Raw genomic sequence first — 15,172 nt, forward strand, 5'->3', positions numbered from 1 at the left:
CAGTAATAATCAAAGTGACTAAAACACTGCACTACAAAATAAATGATGCAGAGCTGAGGTTAAGTTTAAATCCAGGTCTGGCAAGAAGCAATCGCAGCTGTGCAGATACTAGCCAACCAGCAGTCCACCTCACACCACAGCCAAACTACCCCTCTGAACACAACATGAGCACTGGAACCGGCTCTGTCTATATTTGAAATGCACATTGCAGATAAGCTAGCTGTTAATGAGTGAGGGATCACACACAGCGGGGTTTGCACGGCCCGTGGACAGGGTACAGAGAAGCGTGCCGGGGGGGCAGGACATGCCAGATATTAAGTGTGTGCGAACACTGGCACACTAACTCGGCCACTGCGAACAGCTTCACACCTGCATGAAGTCGGGTTTAGCATTGTCACCCAAGCAGACAGGCACTCAAATACACCAACCTCAGTCTAAATACTTACCAGAACAGTTGAAGAGTTATAATTTTCAGCAGATTTATCTGTTGATAAAAAGATATTCATGGTTATTCATGAAGAAAACAAAAGAGCCATTCATTGTATTTATTTTAGAATAAAATTAGATTTAATAACACAGCCGTCCACAATGCAGTCTTGAACACTTTCAAACTAATTCCCATAAAAACACACTAAGATGTGCGGCGAGTAGTGTAGTGCTGTATTAAGTATGTTTAAAATAAATAAACACCGTAAACAATTTGCCCATGGTCTTAACTCCACCTGAATCCTGAATTCATTAAGGACGTGTTGCCCTGAGCCTGGATTTCCAGCAGCGTTTAATCTTACCTGTGAAGCTCATGTACTTTTGACTGTTTGACGTCTCCTTCGAGTCGTAGAACTTGAGCACATCCAACACCGCTTGTGGGTTCTTCTTCTGCTCCAGTTTTGTGATGTTGGAGGTCTGTAGGAGTCGAGCCCATTGCTCTGGCATGCCCTTTAAATAGAAACAGTGCGTGGTTAGAGGAGGAGGAAGAGGCAGGGGATACGGGCTGAGGTTGTACCTCTCACTGCTGCAGTGTAAGAACTGGGTCAGAGCTCTCTTCCCTGCTTCACTCCACCGAAGCAGAGTGTTTTTATTTTTGTTTGATTGGTCTATAATATAAAATCATATTTTAAATAGCCAATGTTATATGAAATGTATGCATGGCAAGCCTTATCAGTTCTTGCACTGTACAATGTGCATTTCTGTATATATACATCTAAGATCTATGTTCCTCAGTGGTGCATAACAATAAGCTTGGGTCTTACAGCAGAACCAGCTGGATACATGCGGTACTGTAGGATGGCACAGGAGACCAGGGTTCAATGATCTGTCAGAGGTAAGAGGAAATTGAGGTGCATGCCAGGCTGTTCCTAGACCAGATTATGGACTGATGCCGTGATCTCCAGCTAATCTAGTAGGAAGTGGAAAACCTTTATCACGAATTACAACTCAGTTTATACTAGAAAAAACGGGTAGTAAAGAAAACACAAATCTCAATCTTGTGGTCGTCACAGAACAACACACCAAAGATACTCCTTTGGGGGAAGACTGGCTTCATTGCGTTCACAGACGAGAGAAACAGCAGAGATGCACAAACACTGCATGGAAAGACAAGTCCATAGTTGCTTACCGTGAATTCTCCAGTGACGGCATCGAACCCCACGTGTATCGTGTGTTCAAAGTCTGAAGGCAAGGAAATCTCCGGTCGTTCCTTCTTTTTATTTGCTGTAAGCAGATGAGTACAGATTAGCAGGGACTGCACTGAAGCGTGCGAGATCCAAAGCACAATGTTGTCAGAATGATTGTTTTTTAGAGAGGTGGCTTTCAATGTTTAAATCAGTCTCCTTGCATGACTTTTTCTTTAGGTGTTCTTCACTTACTTCTAAAAGAGAAGGCAAGTTAACCTGAAAAAGTTAAGCTTTGAGTAGCATTACTCTGTAGTACATTTCAATGTGAAACTTGACAAAGCAACTAAGAAGTTTCAGTAAGATACTGTGATCAGCTTGAATTATTCACTACAAAAGGGCTACAAATTACTGTTTGAAGGCATTTCATTTTGAGCCAGAGTGTGTTTGATGTTTCTCCGATGAGGTGAGACCCATTCAGAGAGAAACACTGAAAGATAAAATAAACCGGAGTCTGTTCAAGAAAATACCCTCAAAACTATTTTTGAGAAGGTATGAAGTCAGCTCCAGCCAAATGAAAATCAGGGAGACCCGAGTTGACATTCCCACCAGGTGTTCATTTGTATTCATTCCATCATTTTCATTCACAGTTTAAGACTATTCTCAAACTCGAACAGAACAATACAAAAAATCTAAACTATGAGACATTATTTCTTCATTTCAATGCAATGCTACAGCTAAAATGTTTTCCTTGGAACGTGCAACCTTGACCAGTGGAGAATAGTGATTGCAGCAGAATGGATTACCTAATGCCATTAACATGTGCAGAGATTACAGTTTTACAGAGCACGGTCACACCGTGTAGTATTGCATGCGATTTGTGAAGTCCACTTTTAGAAAAAAAAAATTGCTTGGATAAAGCAGAAACACTCCATCCTGTGTCGGTGTAAAACCAATGGAGAGTTAGTCTCTGTCAGGCTTCCCAGTATTGTTAGCATTCCAGCCAGGAGTTGTGTGCAAGGGCCGTGTGCGATGTAGTAATGAATGATTGACAATCACACAAACCGGGCCTTACTCTGAGGGCCTGTATCCCGAGTCATATAGTTGATTGGACAAGTGATAAATGCGGAAGCAGTGCTGTTCTTGACAGCTTAAGGAACCTGTGGATTTTTATTCCTGAAGCTCTTTCCAAAATCATCATCTAGAAACAAGAAAGGAAGGAAACATGACACTTGTGTGTGCTGAGGATGCTTCTGTGAAATATAATGAGGAACCTGGGACACCATGAACATATGAACTCAACTGCATTATACACAGCCTCTTATGTACAATCCGCAATTCTCCGCACTTTGAAAAGGGGATTGTTAAACGTGTAAACAGAGCTACAGCTTTGGTCTTTCTCGCTTTAAATTAGTTCTTGTAAAACGGAAACTGTTGACAAACTCTGGAAACCCAATTATATGACTTCACCTTTACGGTCTAAGCAAAAGCCAACAATAAAACCATACTGTGCAAGCTACACAGCAACTGAATGTGTACCTTGTAAATCACAGGGAATTAGGCTAACAGAGCAGTTTACAGGATCACTTAATTGCTCTATTATTTTAACATCTCTCAGGGCAGAATGCCCCTCCATTAAAATGATGATTGCATTACAGCGCCACAGCTTTCTTCCTGCGTGATTTACAAACTTCAGGTTATTATAAGCCGTCGTCCAGCAAACGTCTGCAGCAAGGTGGTTCACTGTGTGATAATGGAGTTTGCATTCACATCAGGAATACATCAGTCTCCTGCCATTCCCGTCATACTGCCTCACTGCCATTTAGCTTGGTAGAAAAGGTTTAAAATACAAAATGTGTGCAATCGCACCTTTTTAATGTGCCACAGAAAGCAACTGCCGTTCAGGAAAATAATTTGAGGCATGATTTATGCCTGGAGGGCATAACTGGATGGGCTATGCTGAAAAATAAAAAAACTTATCTAACACAGACACCCAACAGTGACAATCTTCCTAACCGTTGTCCTTTAGACAGCTCAAAATGAACCCCTTTGACTAAGGATTGAACCATTTTTCAGGCCTTATAATTAGTCCACCTGCCATCAAAAAAAAAAAATAACAGGAGTTCAAAGGCAGGTCGTGTAACCAAGGAAATAAGACCTGGCTCTAATGAGACAACGGTAGATGCCTGGTCTGTATTACTCTCAGGAAGTGCTTTGCTGTAACCTTGCCATCAATACTATATATAGACAATAAACACCACCACAGTTTGGGCTTCCCGTTTGAAAAAGGCTGTCTTGAGACCAATGAATGTGGAGTTTTTAAAAAGTTCTATCTGTCAAGCAAAAATGATTACTTAAGTACTCAATTTTTATTTATCATGGTTGTGTGTGTCACAGGGCTTTTGCACTTTAAAATTACACCGATTACCTTTTGGCTTCCTGACACAGAATGCGGTCTGTAGACCCCAGAGTGGAAGCTGATTTAGTATATTTAAATTTTCTGCAGGCAAAACCACAGGCATACGAAGGCACATTTGCAGCTATTGTTCCAGCAAACACAGCACAGGGCTTCGGTTACAGAAGCACCGATCAGAGGCAGAGATTTCTTTCTCTCGGCTCCGCGAGGGGGAACGCATTCCCCTCCAGCGCTCTCCTACAATTAGTTCAGATTTTCTCCACGGTTTGCTGGACGGATGCAAAACTCTGTCTACTATTACCGTTTCCTTTTTTTTTTTTTTCGGCCTTTTCTCTTTAGGATCTCAACCCCATGTGGTCATACTTATTCTAGACCGAACACTAATAACACATATACTGAACACTGGCCTATCGGTCTTCCTGATCCACCACCGAACCTCCGCTCAACTCACTCTTGTCTCCAGCGCCGGTCAAGATCGAGCGGATGGAGCGTTCCTTCTTCTTCCTGGACTCTTCTGGGTTGGGAGGCAGGGGTTTGGAGCCGTGGTTCAGGCTCCCAGAGTCCTTGCTGCTCGCCCCGATCATGGTGCTGGTGTTTCTCATGGGTGGCGCTGGAGGCTTGTCTTCAACTTCCCCATTATCAGACATCTTCAGCTGGAGCCGCCTCTCCTGCGGGGGAGGAACACACGGGAGAGGGGGCTAAGCTTAGGAGGTTAAAAAAAACAACATGCAAAACACGCCACTGCCACTAACAGCCATCAGACAGAGAGGTATTGATAGGCGAGATCAAATAATTTCCTCTATTTAGTTTCGAGTCGTTCCAGTCTCTGCGCAGTGTTACACACAAGCCTGACCTTAGGTTACTCCCACGCCTGTTACAAAAGCTCAGTCGTGTGATGGCAAGAACAGGGATAAGCAGTCTGCTGGAGGTGACGAACATCCTCGCAGTGCGGCAAGCCTGGCCTTGTCAACTCACTGACGCCTCTGTTCCTGTCTCTGGGTCTCGCCTCCAGCCATCTCTCACACTCTCTCCCTCTCAACAAAGCGCTACTTCACTCCTCGCTCAGCCCGTTTACCCTGTGGTCAGTCTGCTCACTGCGTCTCTGATGGAGGACAGAGGGGCCAGTCTGGCTGAGCAGGACTGATCCTAGAAAATTCCCCAAAACACTATTATGCAAGTTCACAGATGTTATTTTTGGCTGTTTATGCTGTATAGTGGCACACCATAATATTGAACGTTTTCAAATCTAATAACTAACCACAGTAAGATGGCACACTGAGTTCTCTAGAGTCCAGTTATCCAGCTACAAAAATATATATATATATATATATCTACAGAGGCAGAGATCTGAAATTCTTCATCACCAAGGCTCTAAAGAAGGAAAAAAATCACGGTTATTAATATGAATGCTATTGTACCCAATTCAAATAAAAATACATTTTAATCTGGCCTATCAATACCATTTAACACTCGCACTCACACACTGGTGAGGTTTCTCAAAATGAGGAAGCAGGAAACATAGGAACTTTACATTCTTTTTTAATAATTTTATGACCCTTTCATTCAAATCAGACCAGGATTATCAATGTCTTACGCTAAAACACCTGAAAAGAAAATCGCAGGAAATATTTTAGGTTTGGTACCGGCATACAAGTGTGTCTCCTTTTGCCATTCTATAAATATACACAGAACCCATGACCATTTAAAAAACTTTTAATATATATATAAAAAACAAAATCATCTCAACAAGGTTTACCTTAGCAAATGTTCTGCATCTTGGATTAAAGTCAAGGTAAGAACAGCCAACACAAACTGACTCAGACAGCCGTTATGGCAGACACTAAACACTGGTGTAACTCTGTATGAGTGTGCTATGACTAGACCCTCCTCCAGACATGATGTCATGCTGTGAGCAACAGGGCTGTGGGCATGGCCTGGATCTCGGGCCCTTCCTGGTTCTGACATGCTGACGGTGGAGCAGGTCATGAATGGAGTAAGGTGATCCCCTGCTTTCCACACACAAACACAGCTGGAGGGGGGGAGGGGTAGGAAGTACAAAGGACAGCAGCTGTTTACAGCACAGCACAAATCCGCCAAACTAATTTCTCTGTTGTCTGACTGAACTTTGTAATTGCAGACTGGCTCACACCTCCCCCAAAGCTGTCCATGACTTTGCATTTCCGTGCAACTTTTGAAGAGAGTTTTGTTTAAAGCAGCCGCATTTCAGACACTCGTCAGTTTTAACAGGTCCCCGTTACCATCCTGTTCCTGAAGCCAGTTTTGTTTAACTGCTGTAGACACATATAATCCTTTCTCCTACCATGAAGATGGAAAATCAATCCCAGCAGAACACATTCAGTGAACCAGAACAGTTTGAACTTGAAATATGCAAGTCTGAAAAACTTCAGTACATCAATAAGAAGAGTACTACCTTTATGGAGACATATGGCATGGTATTGCTTTCAGAAAGACAAGACTACCAATATCTTTATAGCAATATTGTACAAGGAGTTGGTTTGTTTTGTTTTTAAGTCAGTCATTGAATGTGTTTGGTATAAAAGCGAGAGCAGAACCTTTTAGATTCACCATATTCAATCACAATTCATGTTTTTCATTATTCTCCTTTTACCAGTTTTACCCCTGTCAATCCTGGACTATCTGAAACACCCAAACAGCTTCACACCTGTTAACAATACAAGCCTGTGCACAGGGACTGGGTGGATCACTATAATAGAAGCCATCTCACATTGCCTGGGATGGGAACGAGGACTCAGATTGCAATGTAAGCAGAACAGATCATTGAATTTTTCAGTGATCTAAGACATGAAATCACTGCATACTTTTAGCATGTGTTCGTAAAGGGGCGTTTGGCTAGAAAACAGTCAAACCCTTGGAACAGTGGAAGCTACAGACTGAAGAAAAACACTGATTTCTTAATTTCAACCTGAACAATGAATCCTCATTAAAACGATGCAACCAAAGGATGGGTGTTTGCATGATCTCTGTATCTGAGCTGTAAATATGTAGTTTATAAAATATGTAAAAAAAAAATAAAAAAACTTGTGTGTGTGTGTGCACACACATACATGCACATGCACAATTAAATTACATGGTTAGAATGCATCACCCAGGTTGATTGACTGATTTAATTAATGTATTTATTTATTTTAGGAAAGTTGTGACAGACCTGATTTTCAGTAAACTGTCTGCATGTGTGATGCTTGTAAATTTCTTAATCTTTCCTCGGATGTTTATTTTCAAAAGCTGTTGACCATTAAAAGAAACTCTAACAAAGACACCGATACCATTTGGTAGTTGTCAGACACTTCCTTCCGAGTTATTCATCGGTTGCAGTTTCAAAGGGAGAGACTGGGGCACCATGTTCACTTGCAGTCACATGTCTGCAACAGAAGTGACTAACAAGGCATTTGTTTTCACCGGCAACATAAACACACTGTCTGGCTCTCCTGCCAGGTCCATTGTTGTCAACTTCTGTACCGCATTCAGTTTTAACCTTAAAGCCCTAAATGCCTGATGAGCACACAGTCCAGTCCATTTTCACCAGAACAGGACAGTAGACAACCTCATTGTGTATTCATGTAAGTTATTATTGTACAACTATTTGTTTCCCAAAGACAAAATGAATAGGACCGTTTCTAAACCTTGCCAACTATGAGTGTTCATCAGTAGCAGACTATCGTACTCAGCAATATTAGAGGAATTATGTAGCAAGACCAGACAATAACCTATAATAAGGTACCTAAGAAACAGTCACAGTATGTGGCCCCAATCCAATGAGGCCTGCCCTGCAGTCTGTACAATTCGATGTATAGACAGTGTGTCAAAATACAGAAGTCAACATCCCCTAAAGTGGAAGTGCTCAATTGTAGTTCTCTATAAAACGGACTTGATGGAAATGTCAGATTAGTATTGTGCAGACCATAATGGTTTCAGAAGATCTTTATACCACCACTGTCTTGCAAGCAGCTGCTGAGGTTATCAGTCACAGATCGTGTCAAAGGAGCCGGCCCAGAGAGCTGTCCTATCGCCCCTAGCACCCCGCTCTCTTCAGTCCCATTACTTTCACTTTCGCCGGTACGTAAAGCTGACTAAGTTATCCCCTTTGTGCCGCAGTTCAGATTGATTTCAAGCCTCCCTGCTTCTTCTATCACAGGATATTTTGCAGTTGCATAGTTAATATATAGACAAGGATGCCAACATGGATATTTAAGTGGATAGATCTTTGTGTAATGCCGGATTCATCTTTGTATCATAAGTTGGTAAACTAGTTTAAATCATTGCAGGTGTACTTAGAAATAGGTCAAAGGTAGGGAATTAAATGTCAGCTCTTATTATAGATATGTGCCAAATGCGCAAATTACAATGTTCTCTCATTAAACACTGTGTATTGAAAGCACTGTTGTCAGAATAACGCCACCTTGACTTAGCATAGCCTCCGGTGGTTACCACCTCCTGCAGCAAATGTGCTCGTGTCAGATGGGATTTTTATTTATGGAGCATATGCCATCTAGTTTGCTTATTTTGGCACTGCTGGAATGCCTCAAGAATCCCAACTGTCCCAAATTCTAAAGAAGCATTTGCCCCCAGGGGCTTTTTAACCCTACACCACACGCCGTCTCTTTTGAGGGGTGTAAAAGTGGAGCGAAAGAATGCATTCGGCAGGGCTTTGCACACAAGAAAAGAGGTAGGAGAAGGGTGGTCGTATGTCCATTTGGCTTTCCTCATGTTTAGCAGGACTGAAGATTGGGATGCTCTCAACTGTGAAAACCCTAGAGCGTCAATAATACGGTCCATTTTGGGTCAGCCTCGTCTGAAAATGTGACTTGTTGCCTGGGAAGCATCTCTTTCTGACTCCCTGCTGAGATACAGGTTCTCTCCTGTTCCAACCAGCCACTGCTCATTTTAGCACCTGTCCCCACACCAGTGAAATTAACTTAATTTTAAGCAAGGTTGGCAATGGGAGGCGTTCAGCTCTGTAGGACACGCTGATCAATAAATGAAAGGCTGACATGAGCAGGGGGAAATAAAGAGAGCAGTACTATGGTTTTTAGCTCAAACCACAGATCACCACAAGACAAACTGCTTAAAAAAAGTGAGGCAGAAACCAAGCCAAGAGAATGCACAGTAAAAGATGGCTTGTGTGTAAGTCCATGATATGTTGGACACCAGCATACGGTCAGCATCGATTAAATTCATTCCATTTTATAGATCTAAAAACACTAACTTCAGAAAACAGATTTGCAAGGTTTCATTACGGTCACAAATGGGCCTTACACCTTCTACTGTATATTTATAGCAGATCTCTTCTGGTATTCATCACATTTTTATCTGCAACTGCGAGATTAGGCGCCTCTGGACATAACAGCAGCCGTTTTAGTCATGTTAGGATGCAAACCCTGACAAGTTGCAGACAAAATATAATATATGGGTAGAGACACAGATGGTATGTACAATAGAAGACAAAAACAGATTTGTTCATTGCAAAGCCCTCCCTCTTTTAATAAGATTCCAACTGTAAAGACGCTTCAGCCCTGACAGAACGAGTTTGCAGCTTTGACACATTTCACCTAACTGCTTGTGAAACCAGGGTTAAAAAAAGAACAGATTATCTGCAGTTGGATACAGTGGAACCGATCCCAGGATTGCGGAGGCTCCTGCCGTTTTCTAAATCATACTGACACACGACAACACAGTGAGACTTGAGGAGATTAATTTCCATTATGAGAGCGCCATTGGTTAACTTCTTACTCGCTGGACTCGATAAGTGAGATTTCCCCACAATGTCTGATGGTTAGTAAATGCAACAAGAAAGGAAAGTTAAGGTGAAGTAAAAGAGATCACCTACAGAAGACAACAAAGTGAAACACAGGCTTTATTTTTAGATATATTCAGTCACAAACTAAATCCACAAGATAAGATAAAGTATTCCACCATCACGTGACAGTTAAAGACTGCTGTGCTTTGCAAGGACCATGCTGCAAAAGTGAAATAAATTATTGCTCATTAACCACACATTTTTAAATCAGATGCATTACTTGCAAATCATGCTTCCGTTTCTTCATAATTTATGTTTCCCTGTCAGGCCTACCACAGGCGAGCACAGTAAATAAGCTAATCACTTGGTTATAACCTACCTAATTAAGAGTTCCTGCTTGTGAGACCATGGAGAATTCAGATTTGTATTCGCACCCTGCAAATGTGACTTCCAGTTCTACAAAAGAAGTGATCTTAAAACCTCAGCTGCTGTATTCTTTGACCGGTTTTTAATAAATCACTACTATATATTTTTAGCTTAAAAGTAATAAGAAATATATATTTTTCCAAACAGAAACGAATACCACTTATATCCCCTTTAATCCCCAAAGCAGTGGTACGCATAGAAATCTCAGCAAACATTCAATAAAGCTGTGCACTCGATCCAGAAACCAGCTGGGGATTCACAGTTTTTACTTCACTAGACCGCTGTTCTCATTTGCGCAAGAGAACCAGGCTTCCCTGTGTGTCTCTACAATTAAAACACTTTTCCAGGCATAATCAGAGCATGAAAATAAAATTAGGTGGGGGGAGAAAAAACTGTGCAGTCATTTCCTGGTCACAGAAGGAAAGAATTTCAGTTTTTCAAATACTCAATTAAAAACTAATATTTTAAACCAAGTTAATTATTTATTCTTGACAGAGCTTTGATTGGACTGGTGGGGTAGGAAAAAAAGAGTGGCATACTAACAGAAGCTGGTGAAAACTTTTTTTTTTTTTAATACAGCTCACAACAGCAAGAGGAAAAATAAAGATAGTTAATTTCCGATTCCTACACACAGTCTTAGTGCCAAACAGTACAAACTTCAGCCTATTCCTGTACTTCACTGCCCACTGCATATTTCTCTGCATTATTTCTGCATGACATGCATGTTGCTGGTAAGACCGAGCTGGCATTAGTCACTTCACTGGGGCAACGGCCCAGGCAGTCAGGCTTTCAAAGTCACATTTCTGCAAACCATGATTTAGCCACGTCTCAGAACAGTGAAATGGTTAATTAGGTTTATTGGAAGGGCCCTAGCATTTCTGCACATTGTGGTTCTTCCACAATGCGAGTGTGAGTAGGGGGTAGGGAGCTGGAGAATTAATCTGTACTGTCAGTAGAAATGCCTCCGTCATCATGCCTCAACCAGCCAAGTCTTATTTATTTGTCTTCCCCGGCCTCAAGTTGCCAACAAAGCAACACAAGAACTTTGCATTAAAAAAAAAAAAAAAAAAAAAAAAAAAAAAAAAGGATTGACAGGCACGGTTTGCTGTAACTGCTGTAGACACATCGTCAGTTGATTATGAGTGAATAAAATTAGTTTACACCTCTCACAGTTCACTTATTTAATGCTTATTATTTTTAGGCCATTTGCTTGGTTTCAAGCTTTAAAGCGCCTTCACCCACAAAAACAAATATAGGGTGACAGGCATGATCTTATGTAGACGTTGCTGAATAAATGGCACAGATCCAGGCCCCACCAGGTTTGCTCTTTGTAAAAGCTCCGCAGTTAGCCGATTATGAATATAGTAGCTGCAGGCCTGGCAGAATGTGTAGTGAGCTTTGACACGTTTCGGCCTACAACGTAAGAGGCCACAAAAAAAAAAAACCTGAACAAGATCTCTATAGTTTTGTACAGCTAAAGGAATTCCAGGAACTTGGAAGTGCCTTCCTTTTTGCTCATTCAAACAGAAACCGGTGTAGTAGTTGCAGTTAAGAAGAGTTTCAGTTCCCTTAAAAGCGCAGGGGTGTGTTTAACCACTTTTCTGCTGGACAAAATAATAAATCAGTCAGTAGCAAAGTGTTGTTCCCTTAACAGACGTTAATCATGTGTGGTTTTCCACAGTCTACTGCAACATTCTTCTGCACCCTTACCTCCCCCCATCCCATTTCCCTGTCGTTCAACTCTGACCCCCCGCTTCTTCACCTGAGGAACATCGATAGATCAAAATAAATAAACACTGGATCAGGAAGTGCTCATTCACCATTAAAAAAGGCAAATCACACATGGTCTCAAACTCAGACTCTCTCTAACACACAACTCGGCCTGCGAACTCCAGGTGGCAACGTGGAATCGATGAGATAAGACTCAAGTGAATTCAAGGTCGACACTGTGAAAATGTGAGGAGGAGTGCATTGGGAATCTCAAGCTTATATGAAACTTTGTATGCAGTGGGGAGAGGTCAAAAACACACGCAGGCTAATGTTTAACTAAGCATTGTAAACGTCCGTCACTACAAATAATAATGAGAATGCAATAAAAAGGGAACGATTTCTCTTACTGTCAAGAGGCGGTCGACTACACTGATCTGAGCCTGTTCTTTCTGTATCGAGGGACCAAAGAAAATACACAAGTATCAAATGAATGTAGAGCAATGGACATTTATGCGAGGTGTGCTGTGAATTGGCAATCCCCTGCATGAATGTTCATCTCTGCGTCCTTTTTCAGCTGAAATACCGAATCTGGCCCTGGCCTGCGGAATCATTCTTATTTGAAGTCGAGGTATAATGCTCAGACACGGTGCCTTCACTAATGTGCACTACAGCCCGACCGTTACATTCAATTTTGATGTACAAAGCCAGCAACACAATAAGTAATCTAACCAGAACCTTCTGAGGAGAGGGAGGGGGGGGAAAGAAAGGGAAAAAAAGAAAAAAGAAATACCCGAAAGCTGTGTTCCTTTTTGAATGAAGTTTCAATAAAGAAAACTTACATTGTCTGCAAAGGTCTGCTTGTTGCAGATAAAAAAAAAAAAAACACGATTATCTACATGTTAATGAGTCCCTGCCGGAGGAGGAGGGGAAGGGGCGACAAACTTCAAATGTATATCTTAGCATATTTTAGGCCAACGACCTGAATTCTCTGATACACCAGCCTACCGCTCTCAACTGATCCCCAAAGTGGGATCATTACTCTGTCTGCAGCTTCCAACAAAACAAATTAAAGAAATGTTAATAGACTACATCTCATCTTATAATAATTTTAGCTACAGAAATCTACAGGATTTCAGTCTATGTTTTTCAGGAGTCTGATATCAGTTAGTTTGCAGTTATATTCCCTTTCTTCAAATTTCATGAAATACAGGAAATATCCCACGCATGCACACACAGCAAAAGCTACACATCTCAACGATTTAACAATGTTTTATAGGTTCCACAAACAGACTTAAAAGAATTTTGTTACTAGTTCACTTGATTCACACACAGATGGAAACAAACCTCAAAAGTAAAAAATGTAATTAAATAAAGAAGCATAAAAACCACATTGAAGCAGACAGTGTCATGACTGGGGTAAGCCAGTCAACCAGATTTGATCTTGATTCAATCAAACCTGGTTCTGATTGAGCTACGGACAAAACCATGAAGACAAGCACATGAAGACATCACCCACTGACTGATGTCCACATGTGTAACCACAAAGTCTCCTGTCAGACGCTTTCAAGCACATAAACCTTAACAGTTTGCTGCCTCAGGTGGCCAATGTACAGGATTTTGAAAGTGAGGAAAAAAAAAAAAAAAAAGGAAAAAATAGGTCATGGAAAATCACAACCCCACAGAAATACGGAGGAAAGGAAAAATAAAAAAATCGCATGCTGTTGCTGTGCACTGCGTAGGCAACAGTGATTTGGCTGTGTGTGTCAGGAAAGGCGCTCTTGCCCGTTCAGGACCTTGCAGCACATTACTTACGCATCTCCTCACCCAACAGCTGATTTTTGTGAATTCATCAATTACTCAGGGCCCGGGACTGTGGGAGCTGCCTGCACCCTGCGTTGGGCCCTACAGCTGAAGAGAGGTCTGCGCCGTCTGCTGTAGGAGAGGCTAGGTGGTGTTAGAGCCCTGCGGTGCTGGGGGACGGCAGATGGTGTTAAAGAAGGCAAGGCCAATTTGCATTTAAATGGGTCCGGAAAAAAGCTTTGTGGCATGAAGGCAGACACCATTCACCTGCTGTTTCAAATCCACAGAGACAGGGGGGTGAGGAGGGGGATTCACAGATTTTCTTCCACATGGAAGCTGCAGCCACTGAGGGAGAGGGAGTCAAAAACAAATGGACAACACACAGCCAAGCAGGGTCATCAATAGTGTAGCTGGGGAACCCAACTGAACACTCCTGAAGTCACAAAGCAGGAAGGGATTGGTTGGCAGTTCCGATTGGGTTTTTTGGGAGGGATTCAGAGAGCCATGGATCATGGAGAACTCAAGAAGAGCTTAAAGAGTTGGTACAGATTAGTCAGCACTGTCCTGTTTCACCTGACAGGAGAGAAAAAAAAACTCTCCCCACATTGCTTCATTTGAATAATCTGTCCTCCACCTCGTGTAGTAGTGGTCAATGTAACAGGAATCTGTGATGTATCCGTTTCAGCTCCTAGGAATCACAATTCAAATCCTTTTGTCAGGCTCTACCACAAATGTACGCAAACATCCTCAATTATTACTCATTCATTTGGTGAGAACCTTTATCAAACCATGTAGAAGGATAACAATCAATGTGTATTCAAAACACACCTTATTAGGTCACAGAATTGTCATGCAACACTGCAGAAAGAAGAACCGTAGATGACAGTGCAGGAGAGTAGTTTACTGGAAACCATGTTAAAAATATTTTACATATATATATATATATATATATATATATATATATATATAAAATATTCTTCTCTTCTTTTCAGAGCTCCAGACTGATAGATCTTAAATCCCCGAACACAAACTTGGTGTCTGCTTCCTTTACTGACGCAACAATACACTAGAGGCACAAAGGATGCAATTATTTTCCAGGCCAGGATAGCGTTTGGGCTGTGCGGTGCTGCAGCACCATCCAAACAGGGTGTTTCACGATCTGTGCCACGAGATAAAAGGCTCAGAGAAAGAATGCTCCTCTGTCTGCGTGCATCGCCTCCTGCTTCTGGTAATGCATCACAATATATAAACTGTGACAGTAAGTATCACGCAGATGAGGAATAACACTTCATCTATTTACCGTTCAATCACCGCACATCCAGCCCTCAACAGTATCACTGACACACGTGCTGCCAGAACGTTAACCCTTTCCACGCCCGTTTTCATCACAAGAGCAGCATTGTTCTCTTACACACAGCTATGAATTTCCCACAA

General features: G+C 41.7%; 1 protein-coding gene across 3 annotated transcripts in view; it reads right to left on the minus strand.

Annotated features, from left to right (window-relative positions):
- Window positions 1-15,172, minus strand: part of pak1 (p21 protein (Cdc42/Rac)-activated kinase 1) — a 40,275-nt gene that overhangs the window by 12,877 nt on the left and 12,226 nt on the right. The window contains exons 1-5 of one of the 3 annotated variants that reach the window (XM_066699322.1): window positions 5,783-5,889; window positions 4,478-4,694; window positions 1,616-1,710; window positions 789-936; window positions 447-484 (exon numbers count right to left, since the gene is read on the minus strand). In XM_066699322.1, the coding sequence (XP_066555419.1) occupies window positions 447-484; window positions 789-936; window positions 1,616-1,710; window positions 4,478-4,673 (477 nt within the window). In that variant the 5' untranslated portion in view covers window positions 4,674-4,694; window positions 5,783-5,889. Of the gene's footprint in view, window positions 1-446; window positions 485-788; window positions 937-1,615; window positions 1,711-4,477; window positions 4,695-5,284; window positions 5,338-5,782; window positions 5,890-15,172 lie in introns of those variants that run through there. The other 2 variants (XM_066699323.1, XM_066699320.1) reach the window with 2 other exon arrangements.

This window comes from Amia ocellicauda, chromosome 3 (genome assembly GCF_036373705.1).
Source record: "Amia ocellicauda isolate fAmiCal2 chromosome 3, fAmiCal2.hap1, whole genome shotgun sequence".
NCBI lineage: Eukaryota > Metazoa > Chordata > Actinopteri > Amiiformes > Amiidae > Amia > Amia ocellicauda.